The sequence below is a fragment of the Trachypithecus francoisi genome, unplaced genomic scaffold (assembly GCF_009764315.1).
Source record: "Trachypithecus francoisi isolate TF-2019V2 unplaced genomic scaffold, Tfra_2.0 Lachesis_group21, whole genome shotgun sequence".
NCBI classification, from domain to species: Eukaryota; Metazoa; Chordata; class Mammalia; order Primates; family Cercopithecidae; genus Trachypithecus; species Trachypithecus francoisi.
This window is the reverse complement of record NW_022681467.1, coordinates 17,750,357-17,774,197: the sequence shown is the minus strand read 5'-3', so window position 1 is coordinate 17,774,197 and position 23,841 is coordinate 17,750,357. Positions and strand designations below refer to the sequence as shown.

Sequence of the window (23,841 nt, the reverse complement as noted above, 5' to 3'; positions counted from 1 at the left end):
CTGACCAAATAACGACTCAAATTAACTGGAAAGAACAAGGACCAGTTCATAGGCAGGGCTTTAGATGGTTTTTTTGCATTAAGTCATTGTTCTCTCTTTTTAAAAATGAGGTTATACAATATTAATTAATAAGCAAATCAGAGTATGCTAAGCATTTAATATGTATGATCTTGTTTAAACCTTTTAACAGCCCAGGAAGATTGGTTTTATTATTTGTATTTTATATATGAAACAGTTACAATTCCAGGAGATTAAATAAGCTGCACAAGATCATATTTCATAAAATGCAAGCATTCTAAACCCTACGTGAGAAAGAATCTTATCTATCCCTAAGTGAATTGTCTGCTTTGTGTAGATCTATGGCATCAGTTTAACTTATGTTGCCTTCTTAGCCCTGTGTAACAGGTTCTATTGCTAATAGGTATTTGTTCACAAGCTAAAAATTAATTTTAATATTATTTTGAAGAAAATATATTTAGGAAAATCTACCCAAAATATAGGCAGGCATCATACTCCAGCACCCAATAAAAAGCAGCAGTAATTGATTTCCATTGTGAATGGCCTGTGTTCTTCTACATTGGCATGAACTATCCAATTTACTACTGTTTACGTCTGGAGTATTTTCAACTTTGACCTAGAAATACACCATTTCACTCCTTATCTTTAGATTTCAGTTGCCAATGGCAACCTTGAATTACAAAATTGAACAAAAGCTGCATTTTACTTGAGTGATTTGTAATTTTGAACTTGAGTTCATGTTTCCTAGGAGTTGTTTGTCTATAGGTGTCATTCCTGCCCTTGGTTGCCAAGGAATCCAAACATTCTGAATTTGCTATGCCTCTGCTGGGACTCAGTGGGTTTTATCAGTTTCTGAACAGTTTTTGCTTTAATTTATTGGAACTGGGTACTCAATTCACAGGGGTAATATGATTTGGAAACTGCACTCACTCATGGGTTTCTGATGCCCTTTGTGGATGTTTTTCCTCAATGTGCTCCATGAATCATTTGCTTCCTTGCCGCCTCCCCAAGGTTGTGGATTGGGTTTTCCTAGTTCCCACTTCAAGGGTGGGCACCCCTGGCTCTGTGCAGGGACTTCAGGTTCAGCACTCCAACACCCGGCATCCTGAGGCCTCCTCTTCCAATCTCTCCTAGCCCCGCAAAATGGAGAATCAACTCTGTTAACTGTGAGTTCCTTTGTTACTTCTGTGACTTAAAGATTTCTTTTCCTTATATTCAAACTCAGCTGTGAATATAAGTGAGTATGTATGTACTGTTTTATTTTGCCTTTCCCTATGTTTGGAATACAAAAGGAAATTTTCAGTCAGTCATATTGACTCAAAGTCCCATGGCAATTTATTCTAAGGAAACTTAGTGGAAAACAAATAAACAAACAAAAACTGAAGTAGTTGGGGTATAGCATGTGGTCCCATTTTCCCACATGTCACTTTCCAGCAATCCTTGGGTAACCTGACTAACCTCACTCTGTAAATTTCATATGATCCTGTTATTTTTATTCTTGAAGCAAACTTCATGAGATTATTCTAAAAATAAAATGAGGCCTTGCACATTTGCTTGGGCTTAATTTTGAAACCATTCATTCTATGAATGTATTATTTGAATGCATTTCCCATTGCTTTTAATATCCACTTAGCTAACTGATGATGTTGAGGTTAAAATACTACAGTCCTTGCAGTAATTCTTTGTAAAATTTTCCTAGTCACTGTATCCCACATTCAGAGTTCTACATTTTTCTTTTTTGTATTTTATAAAAACTATATTAGATTTTGTTTTCATTTTAGAATGCTATTTTTATGCTAAAAATAAAATAATCACATAACCATAAAAATGAGAAATAGAAAAAATAAAGATACTCATAATTCTAATATAGTTTATATTTTAGTGTTTCTTTTCAAAGTAGTTTTGTATTCTTTAAAAAATGGTCATTGTTATTATCACAGTACATATACAACTATAGGTAAATGTTTTCACTTATCACAATAATATAATTATTTCTCCCTGTTTTCAAAGTCATTGACTTATTATTTGACTGCATCACAGTTCTTTAAGTGAGAGCCTTATGATTTTTTACAGAAACACTTAAGTTTTATTCATGTTTTTGCTATTTCTTGGCTTGTTAGTTTTACTATTTTCCCTAATCTTTAGCAGTAAATTCCAGAATATTCTAAGCAAGATAATTACAGTACCATCATTCCTGCCTCTCAAAGGCTAGGAGATATATTTTTAAAGTGTTAAAAGACTATAAAGAATTAAATTTTAAGTATATGCAGCATGTATTTTACATTTCAAAATTGCTAAGAAATTAAATTTCAAATGTTCTCAATACAAAAAATGATAAGTATTTGAGGTGATAAATATGTTAATTGGATTTATTTAATTACTCCATGTTGTATTTATAAATCATGGCATCAGTCTGTACTACATAAATACATACAATTTTAAATTGTCAATTTTATTTGTGTACACACACACACACACACACACACACACACACACACACACACCAGATGCTCCCAGGGAAGAAAAAGAATAAAATAATCAAAAAAGGGCGGAGCAAGATGGCCTAATAAGAACAGCTCCAGTCTCCAACTCCCAGCGTGAGCGACAGAGAAGACCGATGATTTCTGTATTTTCAACTGAGGTACTGGGGTCATCTCACTAGGGAGTGCCGGACAATCGGTGCTGGTCAGCTGCTGCAGCCCAACCAGCAAGAGCTGAAGCAGGGCAAGGCATTGCCTCACCTGGGAAGCGCAAGGGGGAAGGGAATCCCTTTTCCTAGCCAGGGGAACTGAGACACACAACACCTGGAAAATCGGGTAATTCCCACCCCAATACTGCGCTTTAAGCAAACGGGCACACTAGGAGATTATACCCACACCTGGCCGGGAGGACCCCACGCCCACGGAGCCTCCCTCACTGCTAGCACAGCAGTCTGCGATCTAACTGCAAGGCAGCAGCGAGGCTGGGGGAGGGGCGCCCACCATTGCTGAGGCTTTAGTAGGTAAACAAAGCCACCGGAAAGCTCAAACTGAGTGGAGCTCACAGCAGCTCAAGGAAACCTGCCTGTCTCTGTAGACTCCACCTCTGGGGACAGGGCACAGCTAAATAACAACAACAAAAAAAGCAGCAGAAACCTGTGCAGACGCAAACGACTCTGTCTGACAGCTTTGCAGAGAGCAGTGGATCTCCCAACACGGAGGCTGAGATCTGAGAAGGGACAGACTGCCTGCTCAAGTGGGTCCCTGACCCCTGAGTAGCCTAACTGGGAGACATCCCCCACTAGGGGCAGTCTGACACCCCACACTTCACAGGGTGGAGTACACCCCTGAGAGGAAGCTTCCAAAGTAAGAATCAGACAGGTACACTCACTGTTCAGCAGTATTCTATCTTCTGCAACCTCTGCTGCTGATACCCAGGCAAACAGGGTCTGGAGTGGACCTCAAGCAATCTCCAACAGACCAACAGACAGTCCTTCTGACTGTCAGACGGAAAGCTATCAAACAGGAAGGACACCTATACCAAAACCCCATCAGTACGTCACCATCATCAAAGTCCAGAGACAGATAAAACCACAAAGATGGGGAAGAAGCAGGGCAGAAAAGCTGGAAATTCAAAAAATAAGAGCGCATCTCCCCCTGCAAAGGAGCGCAGCCCATCGCCAGCAACGGATCAAAGCTGGTCAGAGAATGACTTTGACGAGATGAGAGAAGAAGGCTTCAGTCCATCAAACTTCTCAGAGCTAAAGGAGGAATTACGTACCTAGCGCAAAGAAACTAAAAATCTTGAAAAAAGAGTGGAAGAATTGACAGCTAGACTAATTAATGCAGAGAAGATCATAAACGAAATGACAGAGATGAAAACCATGACACGAGAAATACATGACAAATGCACAAGCTTCAGTAACCGACTCGATCAACTGGAAGAAAGAGTATCAGCGATTGAGGATCAAATGAATGAAATGAAGCGAGAAGAGAAACCAAAAGAAAAAAGAAGAAAAAGAAATGAACAAAGCCTGCAAGAAGTATGGGATTATGTAAAAAGACCAAACCTACGTCTGATTGGGGTGCCTGAAAGTGAGGGGGAAAATGGAACCAAGTTGGAAAACACTCTTCAGGATATCATCCAAGAGAACTTCCCCAACCTAGTAGGGCAGGCCAACATTCAAATTCAGGAAATACAGAGAACGCCACAAAGATACTCCTCGAGAAGAGCAACTCCAAGACACATAATTGCCAGATTCACCAAAGTTGAAATGAAGGAAAAAATCTTAAGGGCAGCCAGAGAGAAAGGTCGGGTTACCCACAAAGGGAAGCCCATCAGAATAACAGCAGACCTCTCAGCAGAAACTCTACAAGCCAGAAGAGAGTGGGGGCCAATATTCAACATTCTTAAAGAAAAGAATTTTAAACCCAGAATTTCATATCCAGCCAAACTAAGTTTCATCAGTGAAGGAGAAATAAAATCCTTTACAGATAAGCAAATGCTTAGAGATTTTGTCATCACCAGACCTGCCTTACAAGAGACCCTGAAGGAAGCCCTAAACATGGAAAGGAACAACCGGTACCAGCCATTGCAAAAACATGCCAAAATGTAAAGACCATCGAGGCTAGGAAGAAACTGCATCAACTAATGAGCAAAATAACCAGTTAATATAATAATGGCAGGATCAAGTTCACACATAACAATATTAACCTTAAATGTAAATGGACTAAATGCTCCAATTAAAAGACACAGACTGGCAAACTGGATAAAGAGTCAAGTCTTTGACTGAATCAGTCTGCTGTATTCAGGAGACCCATCTCACATGCAGAGACATACATAGGCTCAAAATAAAGGGATGGAGGAAGACCTACCAAGCAAATGGAGAACAAAAAAAAGCAGGGGTTGCAATCCTAGTCTCTGATAAAACAGACTTTAAACCATCAAAGATCAAAAGAGACAAAGAAGGCCATTACATAATGGTAAAGGGATCAATTCAACAGGAAGAGCTAACTATCCTAAATATATATGCACCCAATACAGGAGCACCCAGATTCATAAAGCAAGGCCTTAGAGACTTACAAAGAGACTTAGACTCCCATACAATAATAGTGGGAGACTTCAACACTCCACTGTCAACATTAGACAGATCAACGAGACAGAAAGTTAACAAGGATATCCAGGGATTGAACTCATCTCTGCACCAAGCAGACCTAATAGATATCTATAGAACTCTCCACCCCAGATCAACAGAATATACATTCTTCTCAGCACCACATCGCACTTATTCCAAAATTGACCACATAATTGGAAGTAAAGCACTCCTTAGCAAATGTAAAAGAACAGAAATTATAACAAACTGTCTCTTAGACCACAGTGCAATCAAACTAGAACTCAGGACTAAGAAACTCAATCAAAACCACTCAACTACATGCAAACAGAACAACCTGCTCCTGAAAGACTACTGGGTACATAAGGAAATGAAGGCAGAAATAAAGATGTTCTTTGAAACCAATGAGAACAAAGATACAACATACGAGAATCTCTGGGACACATTTAAAGCAGTGTGTAGAGGGAAATTTATAGCACTAAATGCCCACAAGAGAAAGCTGGAAAGATCTAAAATTGACACTCTAACATGACAATTAAAAGAACTGGAGAAACAAGAGCAAACACATTCAAAAGCTAGCAGAAGGCAAGAAATAATTAAGATCAGAGCAGAACTGAAGGAGATAGAGACACAAAAAACCCTCCAAAAAATCAATGAATTCAGGAGTTGGTTTTTTGAAAAAATCAACAAAATTGACAGACCGCTAGCAAGACTAATAAAGAAGAAAAGAGAGAAGAATCAAATAGACGCAATAAAAAATGATAAAGGGGATATCACCACCGACCCCACAGAAATACAAACTACCATCAGAGAATACTATAAACACCTCTATGCAAATCAACTAGAAAATCTAGAAGAAATGGATAATTTCCTGGACACTTACACTCTTCCAAGACTAAACCAGGAAGAAGTTGAATCCCTGAATAGACCAATAGCAGGCTCTGAAATTGAGGCAATAATTAATAGCCTACCCACGAAAAAAAGTCCAGGACCAGATGGATTCACAGCTGAATTCTACCAGAGGTACAAGGAGGAGCTGGTACCATTCCTTCTGAAACTATTCCAATCAATAGAAAAAGAGGGAATCCTCCCTAACTCATTTTATGAGGCCAACATCACCCTGATACCAAAGCCTGGCAGAGACACAACAAAAAAAGAGAATTTTAGACCAATATCCTGATGAACATCGATGCAAAAATCCTCAATAAAATACTGGCAAACCGGATTCAGCAGCACATCAAAAAGCTTATCCACCATGATCAAGTGGGCTTCATCCCTGGGATGCAAGCCTGGTTCAACATTCGCAAATCAATAAACGTAATCCAGCATATAAACAGAACCAAAGACAAGAACCACATGATTCAATAGATGCAGAAAAGGCTTTTGACAAAATTCAACAGCCCTTCATGCTAAAAACGCTCAATAAATTCGGCATTGATGGAACGTACCTCAAAATAATAAGAGCTATTTATGACAAACCCACAGCCAATATCATACTGAATGGGCAAAAACTGGAAAAATTCCCTTTGAAAACTGGCACAAGACAGGGATGCCCTCTCTCACCATTCCTATTCAACATAGTGATGGAAGTTCTGGCTAGGGCAATCAGGCAAGAGAAAGAAATAAAGGATATTCAGTTAGGAAAAGAAGAAGTCAAATTGTCCCTGTTTGCAGATGACATGATTGTATATTTAGAAAACCCCATTGTCTCAGCCCAAAATCTCCTTAAGCTGATAAGCAACTTCAGCAAAGTCTCAGGATACAAAATTAATGTGCAAATATCACAAGCATTCTTATACACCAGTAACAGACAAACAGAGAGCCAAATCAGGAATGAACTTCCATTCACAATTGCTTCAAAGAGAATCAAATACCTAGGAATCCAACTTACAAGGGATGTAAAGGACCTCTTCAAGGAGAACTATAAACCACTGCTCAGTGAAATCAAAGAGGACACAAACAAATGGAAGAACATACCATGCTCATGGATAGGAAGAATCAATATCGTGAAAATGGCCATACTGCCCAAGGTTATTTATAGATTCAATGCCATCCCCATCAAGCTACCAATGAGTTTCTTCACAGAATTGGAAAAAACGGCTTTAAAGTTCATATGGAACCAAAAAAGAGCCCGCATTGCCAAGACAATCCTAAGTCAAAAGAACAAAGCTGGAGGCGTCACGCTACCTGACTTCAAACTATACTACAAGGCTACAGTAACCAAAACAGCATGGTACTGGTACCAAAACAGAGATATAGACCAATGGAACAGAACAGAGTCCTCAGAAATAATACCACACATCTACAGCCATCTGATCTTTGACAAACCTGAGAGAAACAAGAAATGGGGAAAGGACTCCCTATTTAATAAATGGTGCTGGGAAAATTGGCTAGCCATAAGTAGAAAGCTGAAACTGGATCCTTTCCTTACTCCTTATATGAAGATTAATTCAAGATGGATTAGAGACTTAAATGTTAGACCTAATATCATGAAAACCCTAGAAGAAAACCTAGGTAGTACCATTCAGGACATAGGCATGGGCAAGGACTTCATGTCTAAAACACCAAAAGCAATGGCAGCAAAAGCCAAAATTGACAAATGGGAGCTAATTAAACTAAAGCGCTTCTGCACAGCAAAAGAAACTACCATCAGAGTGAACAGGCAACCTACAGAATGGGAGAAAATTTTTGCAATCTACTCATCTGACAAAAGGCTGATATCCAGAACCTACAAAGAACTCAAACAAATTTACAAGAAAAAAAAACAACCCCATCAAAAAGTGGGCAAAGGATATGAACAGACATTTCTCAAAAGAATACATTCATACAGCCAATAGACACATGAAAAAATGCTCATCATCACTCGCCATCAGAGAAATGCAAATCAAAACCACAATGAGATACCATCTCACACCAGTTAGAATGGCAATCATTCAAAAGTCAGGAAACAACAGGTGCTGGAGAGGATGTGGAGAAATAGGAACACTTTTACACTGTTGGTGGGATTGTAAACTAGTTCAACCATTATGGAAAACAGTATGGCAGTTCCTCAGGGATCTAGAACTAGATGTACCATATGACCCAGCCATCCCACTACTGGGTATATACCCAAAGGATTATAAATCATGCTGCTATAAAGACACATGCACACATATGTTTATTGTGGCACTATTCACAATAGCAAAGACTTGGAATCAACCCAAATGTCCATCAGTGACAGACTGGATTAAGAAAATGTGACACATATACACCATGGAATATTATGCAGCCATAAAAAAGAATTTGCATCCTTTGTAGGGACATGGATGCAGCTGGAAACCATCATTCTTAGCAAACTATCACAAGAACAGAAAACCGAACACCGCATGTCTTCACTCATAGGTGGGAACTGAACAATGAGATCACTTGGACTCAGGAAGGGGAACATCACACACCGGGGCCTATCATGGGGGGCGGGGGGAGGGATTGCATTGGGAGTTATACCTGATATAAATGATGAATTGATGGGTGCTGACGAGTTGATGGGTGCAGCACACCAAGCATACATATGTAACAAACCTGCACGTTATGCACATGTACCCTAGAACTTAAAGTGTAATAAAAATAAAAAATAAAAAAAAAAATCAAAAAAGTCTACTGAGGAAACAAACTGAAACAAGTGATCCTATGTCTATATTCAAGGTAACATAACCACACAAAGAATATAATTACTTTCAGTGAATTATAGCAGAGTAATATACTTGTTCATCCTTAGTGGGATATATCCGATGGATAAAAAGAGCTTTAAAAAAGTCTCAAGCTTCATTTGCTTATTTCATTGACAGGTCATCATATTGAAACTATTTCTGTATATATTAATATAAAGCAAATAAATAAATATGCTGATGTTATCAGAAAGAAAACTTTTTAGGAAATGTATGCTTCAGTCTTTATGGGTAAAATGTCCTGATGCCTAAAACATTTTCAAATGACTCAGCAAAAAATATAGAGATAGACAATACATAATGCATATGTGGCAAAACATTGAAATTAAGGTAGTTTTCACAGGCTGGCTTTGTTTTGTTTTATTTTTTGATTGCTTTGCCTGTACAAACAATGCTAAAACAATGCTATTTTTCATGTACAAAAATAAATATCTTAGTGTGTTCATTCTTATATGTTGGTGGTTTTGTTTCTATAGACCAAATTCCCAAAATTGGAGTTGCTGGTTTACAAGCCTATGTTTGCCTTCTTACACATTTTGTCAAATTATTGCCCAATGTTTCAAAGTGTCAATTTCTCAGAATGTTATTGCTTCTTTAAAAGAAATTTATTTTAAATTTAATGAATTAAATTAAATTAGTCAATATAATAAATGTCTCTTGAAAAGGTATTGTGCTATTGCATTTCTGATTGTTAATGAGAGGCTTTCATCTATACTTCAAATATGTATATTTGTATTGTATTTCTTTTGTATTGTACATATATTCTTTGTATTGTATTTCTTTTCCTATGAATTGCTTTATTTACGCTCATTTTTCAGAGAAATGGATTCTTTTCATCTAGATAAAAATATCTATATTTTTCTTTCTTATGTTGTTCTGTCTTGCTTAAAAAGATCTCTGTACCCCATGATTATACATTTATTCACAATTACAATTACACGTTTGGCACATTCTCCTAGACAGAAGCAAATAACCATCCTAAGATTGTTACTGGCTTTATATTTTATATTATAAAATAGTATATATTATACATAGTATATATAGTATATGTAATATACATAATATAAATATTAATATATGTAATATGTGTAATATATTAATAGAGTATATTATATATGTTATTATATTTATAATATATAACATATTAATATATTAATATTTATATTATAAAATACATTGGCTTTATACTTTGTATTAAGATCTTTCATAGACTTCATTGGGCAAAATGACCTGAGTTGGACTCTGGAATTCCAAATTTTGAAAACCTTGCAAATATCTGTCTGCACATTCTCCAGCTGCGTTTTTTTTTAAGTTTTCTCAATTCCTCTGTTATTCCACTGTAGCTTATTGTTCTCTGGTTTCAATTTGTTTCCTTAGGAAATTGATTTGATTGTCTCTGATTCATAACTCAGTAACCTGTCTTATATTTACGTTATACTGGGTTGTGTTTGTTTGTTTTCTGATTGTAAGCTAACCTTCAAGAGTAACTTTGCTTGCTCCTTGGTCTTCACTTATGTTTATGCATCTAAAAGCTTTCCTTAACTAGATCAAATCTCTGCCTTTTTTAAAAGACAGATGAAAAGAATGTCAGAGTCGGAAAAGCATCCCAAGTACAAAAATATTTGATAACATAGGCAGAATTGAATACATTTGAACTTGACTGTATTGCCTTTTCCTGCTTAACTACCCAGAGTTCACAAAAATGACTAGTGGGCGATATCTTTTGAAAATCAAGTTAACTGAGAAATTTAGAATTTGAGCCTGACTAGTCAAATTGAAGAACTGGGCCTATAATAAAACAAATTCTGGCAACACTCTTCTTTATTAATATCTGAGTATAATAATAAGAACTCATCTTAAATTTAGAGGTTAAATTCAATCATGTTCTTTCCTCTTTCTTGTTCATAAGACCTGAAAAAGAGGTCTTATCAACTTAAGATCAAACAAACTCATGTTTGACAATGTTATGCGAGAAAGGCTCTAAGGCATAGCCTACAAAATCATGTGTATCTTGAAAGTCTATCTGTCCTGTGGTGATTTTTTTCCCAAGAATATGCTTTGAGACCACAGCAATGAAAGGATGGGGCCTGCTGAGTTAGCTTATGAATATTTTATGGGGCCAGGCCACATAATAAGACTCCTTTCTGTTCCCCTCACTCGAAGTTATGGCCATAATACTGCTGCCTAACAACCAACCGCAACAATCAGTAGTAAAACAATAAGCATTTGCTAAGTTGATGAGTCTATGGACTGGTTCTGGTCTGGACCAGGCTCACCTGATCTCAGTAGGCTTGCTCATGTCTGTGTTTAGCTGGTGGTCAGCTAGGGGTGAGCTGGTTTAGAAGAGCTTCACTTTTGTATCTGATAGTTAATTGAAGTGATGGAAAAGGTATAATAACTGAGCCATGTGTCTCCTCTTCTGGCAAGCTAGGCTGAGCTTGTTCACATGATGGCTGAGTAAACTTCTAACTGTGAGAGCAGAAGCACACAAGGCCTTGTGAGGTCTGGACTCAGAACAGCATATACTTTTGACACATTCTCCTAGACAGAACCAAATAACAAGGCCTCCCCAGATTCAAGAAGAAGAGAAATACACTCCATTCTTTGCTGGAATGGGATGAGCTGCAAAGTCACACCACTAAGGTTATAATTACAAGGAGGGGTGAAGAATTACTGCCATTTGCACAACTGATCTACCATTCATACCTAACACACTGTTTCACTTGCACAGAATAAAAAATTCAACACATATTAGAGTACAAAACCTAGAATGTGGCAATTAGATAGAATGATGCTGAACCCCAGAACAGAGGCAATCAAGAGGAAGCCCTGGTGATCTGTGGAGGACCATCTAAGCCTAGGATTGTGGGGAAGGAAAATTAGGAAAGATCTAAACTGGAATTCCACAGTTGAACCTCACTTCTGCAGTCCCCTGGTTAAAGCCAGATTTAAATCTGCTAGGGGAAAGATTATAAATTCTCCATGAGCCCAGTGGCGCTGACAATTGTGATTTGAACTGATTGCCAACAACAAACTCAGGTTCTTACATGAAGATGTGGATTTCTGACTTTAATTTTCAATCTGACAAGCATCAGCTAGAACCAAGTTGTTCGTACCCCCTTTAGACAGTGCCTGTCATCTCTAGCTCTTCAGAACCCCCATGACCCCCACTTTCTTGCACATAGCCTGCTTCTTATTTTCATCAGAAATAAGAAGCCTGGCCCCTGTAAACACCTGAGTTTGCAACCCTTGGTCTGGAATAGCTCTAGACCACTGAAGGATGGGACTTTGTTGGAATGGAGCCAGAATTACCCTGTATTCTTTTCATATTTTCTTACAATGAACAAGTATTTAGTTTATAAGAAGAAAAAGCAAAAACTCTAACTTGGAATGTAATAAATACAATTTTGAAATTAATTCATTAACAATTGAATGGCTTTTTAAAAAGAGTGAAATATATGGCACTTAATATGTCATGAGGCAGTGACTTAGTTTAGAATATGATAAAATCTGCTACTAGCCCATGATAAAAGTCTACTAAAGTTATAACTTAGCCACAACTGGGTCAATTATTATAAATTCTTAAAAATCATTATCAAAATTAAATTACTGAAATGTAAGTTTTTCTTAGAATTAAATTATTAAAAATGTTAAAAATCATTGGTTTAGGTATTTGACATTTTCTTGTATTTTACTTTTTTTTTAATAATTAAAGAAATAGCACTTATCAAGCACTATGGGGTCTTGTCCACCAATGAGCATTAACCTAAGAGAAATTTTCTGCTAGGTCAGGTACAATATATCCATAGCTGAGGGTCCCCCAGTCCAACCTATAAGAGAACAGCAATTTGTTTTCTTAAAACAGGGTTGCTTGCTTTTCTCCCTTCCCTATCTTCCTTGGAAACATGTGTTAGTGAATTAAAACTGAGGTGAGCTGATGATGAGGTCTGAATGGTAGTAAATGGAAGCTGTCAAACACCAGCCTAAGATTTCACTTGTGCAAAAGAGTGTGACATTGTAAAAAACCCCCACTTCCTTCTAAATTGTTGGAACAGCAGGGAAAGAACTGGCAGTTGTCTTCTCCCTGTTTGATGCTCCAGTGACTCATATGTGCTGACACGAAGAGTAGGGCCCTGTACAAGGTGCTCCGTCATAGCCACATGAGTCCAGGGCCCTGAGCGCCCCCTCACAGCGTATTTCCTCTCAGCTTATAAGAATTTATATGCTAGCAAATAGATTCGTAAATACCCTACATTTTACATTTGGGGAGAATAGTTGATTTCCAATACTCAGTCTAAGCCATTTTTACCAGATACCACTTTTATTTTTCTTTTATTTTCTATTTTTCTTTTTTCTTTTTCTTTTTCTTTGATATTTAAATAATATTTATAAATTTTTTGAAATTTCAACTTTTGTTTTAGATTCAGAAGGTACATGTACAGGTTTGTAATATGAGTACATTGTGTGTTGCTGAGGTTTGAGATACGAATGATCCTGTCACACAGATAATGAACCTAGTACCCAGCAATTCGTTTTTCAAGCCTTGTCCCTGACTCCTGTCCCCACTCTATTAGTCCCCAGTGTCCATCATTGCCATATTTATATCCATGAATACCCAATGTTTAGCTCCCACTTATAAGTGAGAATGTGTGGTATTTGGTTTTCTGTCCCTACATTAATTTGCTTAGGATAATGGCCTCCAGCTGCATCCATGTTGCTGCAAGGATATGATTTCATTCTTTTTATGGCTGCCTACTATTCCATGTTATATATGTACCATATTTTCTTTATGCATCCACCATTAATGGGTACCTAGGTTGATTTAATGTCTTCGCTATTGTGAATAATGCTATGATAAACATATGAGTGCATGTCACACACCTTTTGATGTGAAAAAAAAAAGTCATTTGAACTAGATCCATAATCCATTATCTGAGATTTTGGATCTGTTGTTTTTCAGAATTTTAACTTTTCTGATTTTAGAAAGGCAATGTGATGCATATACCATGAGCATAACACTTCAGGGAGACCTGAGTAATCCTCAAAATCAAACAAATTAATATGTCTGCAGTTAAGTTCATGAATAGTCATATGACAGGGGATACATGAAATATGTATAATTTCATTCCAATATCAGTTCATGTCAATGAGTTTGCCACAGATTTGCAAGGAAAAAAAAAGAAAACTTCCGGATTTCAGAACTTTGGGATAGATAAGGGATTGCTTCATATAAATTAAATAATTTAGTATTGGCAAAATTTATGTGGCACAGAAGTGAGAGTGAAAGGAGTTGAACTAAAGAGGATGTCCCCAAGCTGCTTTCACTGTCTAGAAGGAGGCTAAGACTCTGAGAGACAGATGCCCTGGGGACTGGCTTCACCCTGGCATTCCAGGGATCAGAACAAGCCCCAGAGGCTGCCCTGAAAACTGCAGATGGAGGATGCACAACCAGGATCAAGATAAAAAGTAGAAATGGGGACTGAGAGTAGAACCCAGACAGGGAGCTATCAGAGTGGCCAAAGCAGACCAACCACGTTGGCACCCCCCAAGAACTGTTGAGAAACGCAGGAGCTTGGGCCCCACTCAGGCCTCCTAGTCGGACAGAATCAAGATCAAAATTCCAGACGATTTGTGTGCACCTTAAAGTTTGAAAAGCAGGGGGGAAAAGTCCAGGTGTTAAGGCCGTATCTGAAAAATTGCCTCCAAGCTAATAAGGAGGTGTGGGGGAAACATTTAACCTTACACGGTGTTTCAAGGATTATTCTCTCTGCTCACGAATTGATAAACAGAGAGAATTTTCTTTAAAATTCAAGATCTTCTTTTGGACTCAGCACAGCACAGCTCCCTAGCAGACAACGCTCCCTGCTGCCCCACTTCTCTCCCTGTCTACCAGAGAATCCCAGTTTTTATGCTATTTTATGACTAAGACATCCACGTAAGTCTCCATTTGAAGAAAGGCTTCCAGGACTTTAAAACATCTGAAAATTCTCCAGGGCATAAAATAGACACATTAAAAGACAGTTTAAAAGGTAGCTAGAATAGTTTACAAGGCAAATAAAAATTAGAATGAAAAATGAATCAGAATAAAGAGGTGGCAAAAGCAGTCAAAATAAAATTTCAAGTTGGTTACATGAGTTTGTTTACTTTGTGAAAATGCATCGAGCTGCTCCTTAGACCCCAGCATTGGCTTCCCAGCCTCTGACTAAAGCTGCACATCCCAAAGTCCACTCCACACTGCTCTGTCTACTCTACTCAGCTTCTTAGCTTCCCCTAGCCAGGTTCATGGCTGACCTTGGAACGCTCACCTGTCAGTATTTTTCAACCCCTAAATGTAAACTTTGGATCATTTTACTTTTTATATTTTTTTATAATTTTATTTTATGTATAATTTTCTGATACCCTTTTCTCTTTTTCTGTCTTTTTTTTTTTTTTTGAGATGGAGTCTCACTCTGTCACCCAGACTGGTGTGATCTCAGCTCACTGCAACTTCTGCCTCCTGGGTTCAAGCGATTCTCCTGCCCCAGCCTCCCAAGTAGCTGGGATTATAGGCACACACCACCATACCCAGCTAATGTTTATATTTTAGTAGAGATGGTGTTTCACCATGTTGGCCAGCGTGGTCTCAAACTCCTGACCTCAAGCAATCCACCTGCCTCAGCCTCCCAAAGTGCTGGGATTACAGGTGTGAACCACCACACCCAGCCTCTGACACCTTTTTCAAAAGACCCACGTGTGCATGTATGTGTGTGTGCATTTGTAGATACCGTTATTCATCTTATTCTGAGTCTTTAGCCTTACTGTGCCACACATAACTTGAAGCTGACTTTCAGCTACAGACAAATGACGTGTCCAACTAAACTTTGTTACATCTGCTCTATAGTTGACCAGTAAATGATATTTTCAGTTGATGTATTCATCGGCCCCCTTTGTATGTCTCTTTCAGAGAGTTTCTATGGGAGTGGGTATAGAAACATAAACAACCTCAAGTCATCTCCCCTCTTGATGTCTCCCAGCTGCAGGTGGAGCTGGAGCAAGAATACCAAGACAAATTCAAAAGACTGCCCCTCGAGATTTTGGAATTTGTGCAGGAAGCCATGAAAGGAAAGATCAGTGAAGACAGCAATCACGGTTCTGCCCCTCTCTCCCTGTTCTCAGACCCTGGAAAAGTGAACCACAAGACTCCCTCCAGTGAGGAGCTGGGAGGAGACATCCCAGGAAAAGAATTTGATACTCCTCTGTGAATGCTCCTGCCAGGCCTTCAGAAATTGCATGGCCACTCCAGCGACATCGGACTCTCTCTTATTACAAAGATCACTGCCCAGGACCATCTTCCCAAGAAGCATCCCTTAGCCTAAAATCCACACCAAAGGGAGAGTTCCAGAGGAATCCATGAAGAAGTCCCATGCCCAGGCTCCATGTGTCGTGTGGCAACCTCTGCAGGTCTACTAGTGAAGAATGCATGTATGTGAGATTTTTGTTTTCTTTCCAATAGTAAATTCAAAGCAAGCAACTTGTAGGCTCCATGGAACTTTTAAGGAAGGACAGTGTCTTCTTTGAAGAAAATCAAGCTCATGTTTTTATTCGAAGCTCTGGTGTAAAGTATTTCAAAGTCATAGAAATAGTTTGAGAAATGCATAGCATTATTTAACACTATTGAACAGCCTACTTTGAGTATTTTTTTTCTAACTGCCCCTCAACTACCATTATCTTCAAGTCAACGTGCGTATTACGTTGTTTCATCCTTTGCTTTGCAAGCACTAGTGACTTGCAGTTTGCTAATTTATTTATCATAGAGTCATCAATGTATTTGTTGCTGACATGGTTTTATTAGATACCGTAGTGATTCAAATATGTTTGTTTTCTATTTGGAAAAAAAAAAATCACTTGATTGTATCCTTGCCCAATGAAGCCATCCCAAGACTTAGCAATATGGATTGTACATTTGGCTGCATGAACAAGTCAGCCACACACTTCCAGGCAGTGTGCTGTTTGCATTGACTATTTGCACTCAGAGTCTGGGTATTCATTGGTTTTTGGCCTGAAATGATCCAATAACTACAAATGGTCTGTTGAATAAAAATAGTTGAGCTGACATATGTTAAGCAGATATTCAATCAGAGTGAACAGGTCCCAGTGGTTATTTTGCTGTTTGACATTTTTTATGGTTCATTTATTTTTAATATAGAGAGGGAGATTGAATATTTATTTAGAGAATACAAAGACTCACATGTAAATGATAGGTATTATCTCCATGTATATATGTACCCACTTAGTCATGTAAGTGCATATACACATACACACACACATAAGTGTAGATATGTGTTTATTAATTGACAGTGACCCAAATCTCTTCCACAAGACTTAAAACCAAAATCAGGGACGAATGGATAGAGAAGAAAAGGGTCAAACATCTAGATTACACGGATGTTAAATTATATGGAGATGCTAAGAAATAATTGATGGAACCATTGATGCAAACTGAAGTAGATTTAGAACTTATTATATGAATTTGATTTATATTTTGCAAGATCAAAACTTAAATGTTAAGTATCAGATTTTAAGCTTGTTTTAATGGTCAAAAAATTAGGACAGAAATATGGACATTTATTAGAATCTTCCATAATTTTTAAGTCTGAAACAGTTCTATTTTATTCTAACATAAAAAAACTTTCATTGTATATTTACTAAGTACATTTAATTCACTTAACTGTGTCTTTACAAGTTCCTATTTTAGGTGGCGTAAGAGAAACAAATTACATCAAGGTAAAACTGATCAAAAGCATGATTGAAAGTTCTGAAAAAAGAAAAACAATAATATATAGAAAAATGTAACTTAGAAAGTAACACATGAATATTGAAGCTAAAACCCAGAAGCCAGATGCTCACAGTTTTATTTTACTTTAAAATAAACCTGTCTGATTGTAGCTTAGCGAAATATCTTAAAACGCAAAAACCAGTTGTGTCCTGAAAATTGTGTTTCAAGAATTTAATATTTTTATGAAAATTATTTTATTTAACTTTAAGCAATAACTAGAGATCACAATTAAATTTTAATCAAAATGAAGGCTTAGTTCAAACATAAGGAAACAGTGTTTGATTTAAAAAACACATCTAGTAAGATGCAAGGGGAAAATCACATCCTCTTTGGAGATGATTATATTTTGATCTGAAGGGTTTGGGGTGTTCATTAGACACTTAATAAAACTTCCACTGAAAAAGAAATCTTTTGTAAATCATTCTACTACTTTTGCACTTTGAAAGAAAGGCATTAATCATAAAGAAGCAAGAACGGTCAAAATCGAATGCTGCATTTTTATAAACAAAATTACAGACTGTCTGAAATTACAGAAGAATGAACTAATAATAGCATTCATAACCAAACACAATGGTGATTATTGCAGAACATCGTATCACATTTTAGTCCAGAGATAGAATAAAGTTGAATAACCTTGACTTACACAAAACTGTTTTGGTAGTTGGATTTCATTATCTTAGTGAATTTAGTCATTTTACAATATGTTTGTATTTGGCCATTTACTGTAATCACATTTTTATATCTGTACAATGACACTTTTTGCAGTTGTGGGGTAGTGTGTAACACTGTCCATCTTGCATCATTGAAACTACTACAATGATACTATCATTTAATAATATTAATATTACTTGAAATAGACTAAGATAAAGAAAAGGGGTCTGTATGATGTGCAGTTTTGTGCCTTTATGTATTTGCCTTGTTCTTTGTTGAATGTGTGAAATTCTGTACTGTGGTTTTTCCTATAATAGAGAGTAGAGCTGTGTATTAAATTAGACTGTGTCTCTCTGATACCTTTACACTACTGAGAATAGCATGGTTTTGGCCATGTAAACCAATTTGCAAAGTTCTAATGACATGCCATGTGTTTTTGGTTTTTTACATTTCATTTTAAAATTTGAGTATCACCACACATTAATTAATACTCCTGTAGTAGATAAGCTGTCTTTAAATAATTCCAAAAAAAGGGCCATTGCTTGCATTACTTTGAATTTAATGTTGCGCTTGTGCACTGTATTAATATTGTTTGTGATGGATTGGACATTGTGATTCTTGCCTTTTAAGAAGAAAAAAAGATAGGACAGAGTATTTGAAGCTCTTAAAATGTACATATTTTGGTTCTTCTATCTCAAATTATTTAAAATGCATAATTCACATTTTTGTAATAATTCTATGCAATTTTGTGGCATGATGTTTCTTCCACTTGTAATTTTATGTGCTTTCATCACAAATCCAAAGGAAACAATAAAAATTTCTTAACACAATCCAGCTGTTATTTCTTGGTGTCAGAGCCAACCTTCTTTTGACAGGGAAAGTGGTGGGAGCAGGCATAATGCCAGTCTTTAGGACCATCGTGCCCACTCTGACAGGGCACATCAATGCCCATAAAGGATATTGGGTGTGCCAGAGGACACAGTGTTCATTGCTGTCATTCTGCCACCCTCCATCCAGCAGTGGCATTACACTTGCCATTGTTTCCATAATGGAGACCCTCTCTTCCTTCCTCCCTTCCTTTCTTTCTGTCTTCCTTGACCAAAGTTAAGCAAAGCAAAATGGTCAAAGGTTTTTTGGCAAATAGTTGCAGTGATAAGAATTGACAGAACATTTGATGTAAATTGTCTTATAAAACAGATTTTGAAAGCATTTACAATGTTGATAGGATAAGAAAGGTATGTGTGAGTTTTATGTGAATGTTCCAGAGACACCCCAAATGCAGTGTATTTGTTACTTACTTCTGTGTTACAAATGACTCTAGGGGCTTAAAACAATCAGAATTATCTCTTATCTCTTAGCTTTTCAAAAAAAAATGTGTGGGTACATAGTAGGTATATATATTTATAGGGTACATGAGAGAGATATGTTGATACAGGCATAAAATGTGTAATAATTACATTAGGGTAAATGGGGTGTCCATCACCTCAAGCATTTATCCTTTCCTTGTCTTAGAAACAATCCAATTATACTCTTCTAATTATTTTTAAGTGCACAATGAATTAATTGACTGTAGTCACCCTGTTGTGCTATCAAACACTAGATCTTATTCATTCTATCTAACTACATTTTTGCTCATACTAATCATCCTTACACCCTCTTTTCCCCAACTACCCTTCCCAGCGTCTGGTAACCATCCTTCTACTCTCTATGTTCATTAGTTCAGTTATTTTAATTTTTATATCCCATGAATAAGTGAGGACATGTGAAATTCATCTTTCTGTGCCTGGCTTATTTCGCTTACTGTAATGACCTCCAATTCCATCTACATTGTTGCTAATGACAGGATCTCATTTTTTAATGGCTGAATAGAACTCCATTGTGTATATGTTACCATGTTTCCTTTATCCATTCCTCTGTTGATGGACACTTAGGTTACTGTCAAATCTTGGCTATGGTAAACAGTACTGCAACAAACACAGTAGTGCAGATATCTCTTCAATGTACTAATTTCTTTTCTTTTGTATATGCCTAGAAATGGGATTGCTGGATCATATAGTAGCTCTACTTTTAGCTTTCTGACGAATCTCCAAAATGTTCTCCATAGTGCTTGCACTAATTTACATTCCCACCAATAGTGTACAAGGCTTCCCTTTTCTCCTCGTTCTCATCAGCATTTATTTTTGCTTGTCTTTTGGATAAAAGCCATTTTAACTGGGATAAGATAAGATAATATCTCATTGTAGTTCTATTTGCATTTCTCTGATTATCAATGATGTAGAGTACATTTTCATATACCCGTTTGCCATTTGTATGTCCTCTTTTGAAAAAATGTCTATTCAGATCTTTTGCTCATTTTTAAATTGGATAATAACATTTTTTCTATAGAGTTGTTTGAGCTACTTATATATTCTGGTTATTAATCCCTTGTGAACTGGGAAGTCTTAAAATGTTTCCTCCCATTCTGTGGAGGGTCCCTTCACTTTGTTGATTGTTTCCTTTTCTGTGTAGAAGATTTTTAATCTGTGTGATCCCACTTGTCTATTTTTCCCTCAGTTGCCTGCACTTGCGGGGTATTCTTTAAGAAATCTTTGTCCATTTCAATATCCTGGAGAGTTTCCCCAATATTTTCTCTTAGTAGTTTCATAGTTTCAGGTCTTAGATTTAAGTCTTTAGTTCATTTTGATTGATGTTTGTATGTGGTGAGAGATAGAGGTCAAGTTTTATTGTTCTGCATATGGATATACAGTTTTCCCAGCACCATTTATTGAAGAGACTGTCCTTTCTCCAACATATGTTCTTGGCACCTTTGTTGAAAATGACCTCACTGTAGATGTAGCGATTTATTTCTGGGTTCTCTACTCTGTTCTGTTGGTCAATGTGTCTGTTTCCATGCCAGCACCATGCTGTTTGGGTTACTATAGCTCTATAGTATATTTTGAAGTCAGATAATGTGGCCTCCCAGTTCTTTTTGCTCATGATAGCTTTAGCTATACTGGGTCTTTCATGGTTACATATAAATTTTAGAATTTTTTTTTCTATTTCTGTGAAGAATGTCGTTGGTATTTTGATAGAGACTGCACTGAATCTGTAGATTGCTTTGGGTAGTACGGACATTTTAACAATATTGATTCTTCCAATCCATGAATATGCAATATTGTTCCTTTTTCTTGTGTCCTCTTCAATTTCTTTCATCAATGTTTTGTAGTTTTTATTGTAGAGATCTTTCACTTCTTTGGTTTAAATTTATTCCTAAGTATTTTACTTGTAGCTATTATAAATGGGATTATATTCTGGATATCTTTTTCAGATTGTTCACTGCTGGCATATAGAACTGCTAATTTTTTTGTGTGTTAACTTTATATCCTGCAACTTTACTGAATTTGTTTCTCAGTTCCAATAATTTTTGGTGGAGTCTTTAGCTTTTTACAAATATAAGATTATATCATCTGCAAACAATGGTAATTTGATTTTTCCTTTCCAATTTGGATGCCCTTTATTTCCTTCTCTTGTCTGATTGTTCTGGCTAAGACTTAAAGTACTATATTCAACAACAGTGGTGAAAGTGGACATCTTGTCTTGCTCCAGATCTTAGAGGAATGACTTACCATTTTTTTCAATTCAGTGTGATACTAGCTATAGGTTTGTCATATATGGCTTTTCTTTCTATATCCAGTTTTTTTAGGGCTTTTATCACTAAGGGATGCTGAATTTTATCAAATGTTATCTCATAGCTTTTTTGAGTCAGGAATTCAGAGAGGGCAAAGCAGATATGGCTTGACTCTATGATATCTGGGGCCTCAGTCAGAAGATTAGAAGTCTTGGGCTAGAATCCACTCACACATCTAGTGGTTGATGTTGTATCAAGTGGGAGCCTAGCTGGGACTCTGGGGTGGAATACCTGCTCATGCCTTTTCTATGGAGAAGCCTGGGCCTGGGCTTTTTCACAATATGGTAGCTGGATTCCAAGGCAGAGCCTCCTGAGAGAGCCAGACAGAAACCGCCAACATTTTTATAACCAAGCCTCAAAATTACATTACATCACTTATGCCAGACTCTATTCATTGGTGCTATCACAAACCCCTTCCCAGATTCAAGGTGCAGTAACAAACAGACCCCATCTTACCTTGGGAACACAGTTGATCACCCTGAAGAAGTACATGAGGGATGGAATGAATATAGGCATGACCGTCTTTAAAAAGCATAATCTGCTGCACACAGTATGCATGAAGCTGAATTTGTGTTATCTTCAAAGCTGCTCCACCCACCTCCTTTGTTTCATACATCGGTGAACAAAACCAGTATTACAAATCACACTCCAGCCTATGCAACCTTATGGACCATTCCACCTCATGGGCTTTTTAACTACTGTTTCTTTAAACTACTTACATCCATCCTTTCTCTTTCTCTTAAATCACTCCCCCAGCGCGCGCGCGCGCACACACACACACACACACACACACACACACACACACACAGAGAGAGAGAGAGAGAGAGAGAATTCCTTTGGTTCCCTCCTTTCCCTGGCTAACTTCTATTTATGTTTCAGTTTATAACATAAATGTCAATGCCTCTAGGAACCCTTCTTGGATCCACCAAAGCTTCTCTCAAGCCCCTTCATGTATTCTCCCAATGTATCCTGTATCAGTTACCCACAGCTGCATAACAAGCAACAGCAAAAGTTGGTGTTTGAAATAACTACCACTTACTACTGGTTGTGGGCCTATGGATGGGTAGATGGCTCTGCTGATCTGAGCTGGGCTGGGCTTGTCTCAACTGGGCTCATCTATGCAGTTATGGTAAGCCGAGAGCTATCTGGTGGCTGAACATGGCTGGGCTCCTTGACATGTCTGGGGCCTTGGCTGGAACAACTGGGCTGACATGACTCTAATTCATAGGATTTCTCATCCTCCGAGAGATAAAATGTGTATCCAATAAAATATTCTCCAACTATTAAAAAGAGTTAAATACTGATACATGCTAAAACACAGACGAATCTTTAAAACTTTATGCTAAGTGAAAGAAGGCAGATGAAAAAGGTCACATATTGTATAAATCCAGTTGTACAAAATGTATGGCTTTTTCACACATCAGAGGCAAGATATAAAGAACACACGAAAGTGCTCGAGGTCTCTTGAAGTCTAAACTCAGAACCATACACCATCACTTCTACCACATTCTATTGGTGAAAATAAGCCAAAAGGCCAGCCCAGATAAAGTATAAAAGGAGCCTCCAATGTCACAAGGAAAAGGGTACAGACACACGGTTGTTACTAAGGCAATCAATCCAACAACCCCTTGTTATTTCTTCCTCATGGAGAGTGCATACCAACTCCATGTAATGGCCTTCCTACTAAAATACATCCTCCACGGACACCTTTGATGTCAGATGTCATGTCTCATTTACGATGAATCTGCACATTCAACCTAATATCATAACTTAATAAATACTGTATTTATAGTGAATGAATCCATTTGCTTACCTAGCTATTAGTGCTACATTACAGGAAAATAAACAATTGGCTAGGTGCAAAGGCTCATGCCCATGCCTGTAATCCTAACACGTT

The 23,841-nt window shown here is 37.3% G+C and overlaps 1 protein-coding gene across 2 annotated transcripts in view; it reads left to right on the top strand.

Moving 5' to 3' along the window:
• The window catches only part of PLCB1 (phospholipase C beta 1), a 763,475-nt gene extending 744,368 nt beyond the window's left edge, over nt 1-19,107 (top strand). For both annotated transcript variants that reach the window (XM_033185644.1, XM_033185645.1), the window contains one exon: nt 15,825-19,107. In XM_033185644.1, the coding sequence (XP_033041535.1) occupies nt 15,825-16,052 (228 nt within the window). In that variant the 3' untranslated portion in view covers nt 16,053-19,107. The remainder of the gene's footprint in view (nt 1-15,824) is intronic.
• The last annotated feature ends 4,734 nt before the right edge of the window (nt 19,108-23,841 follow it).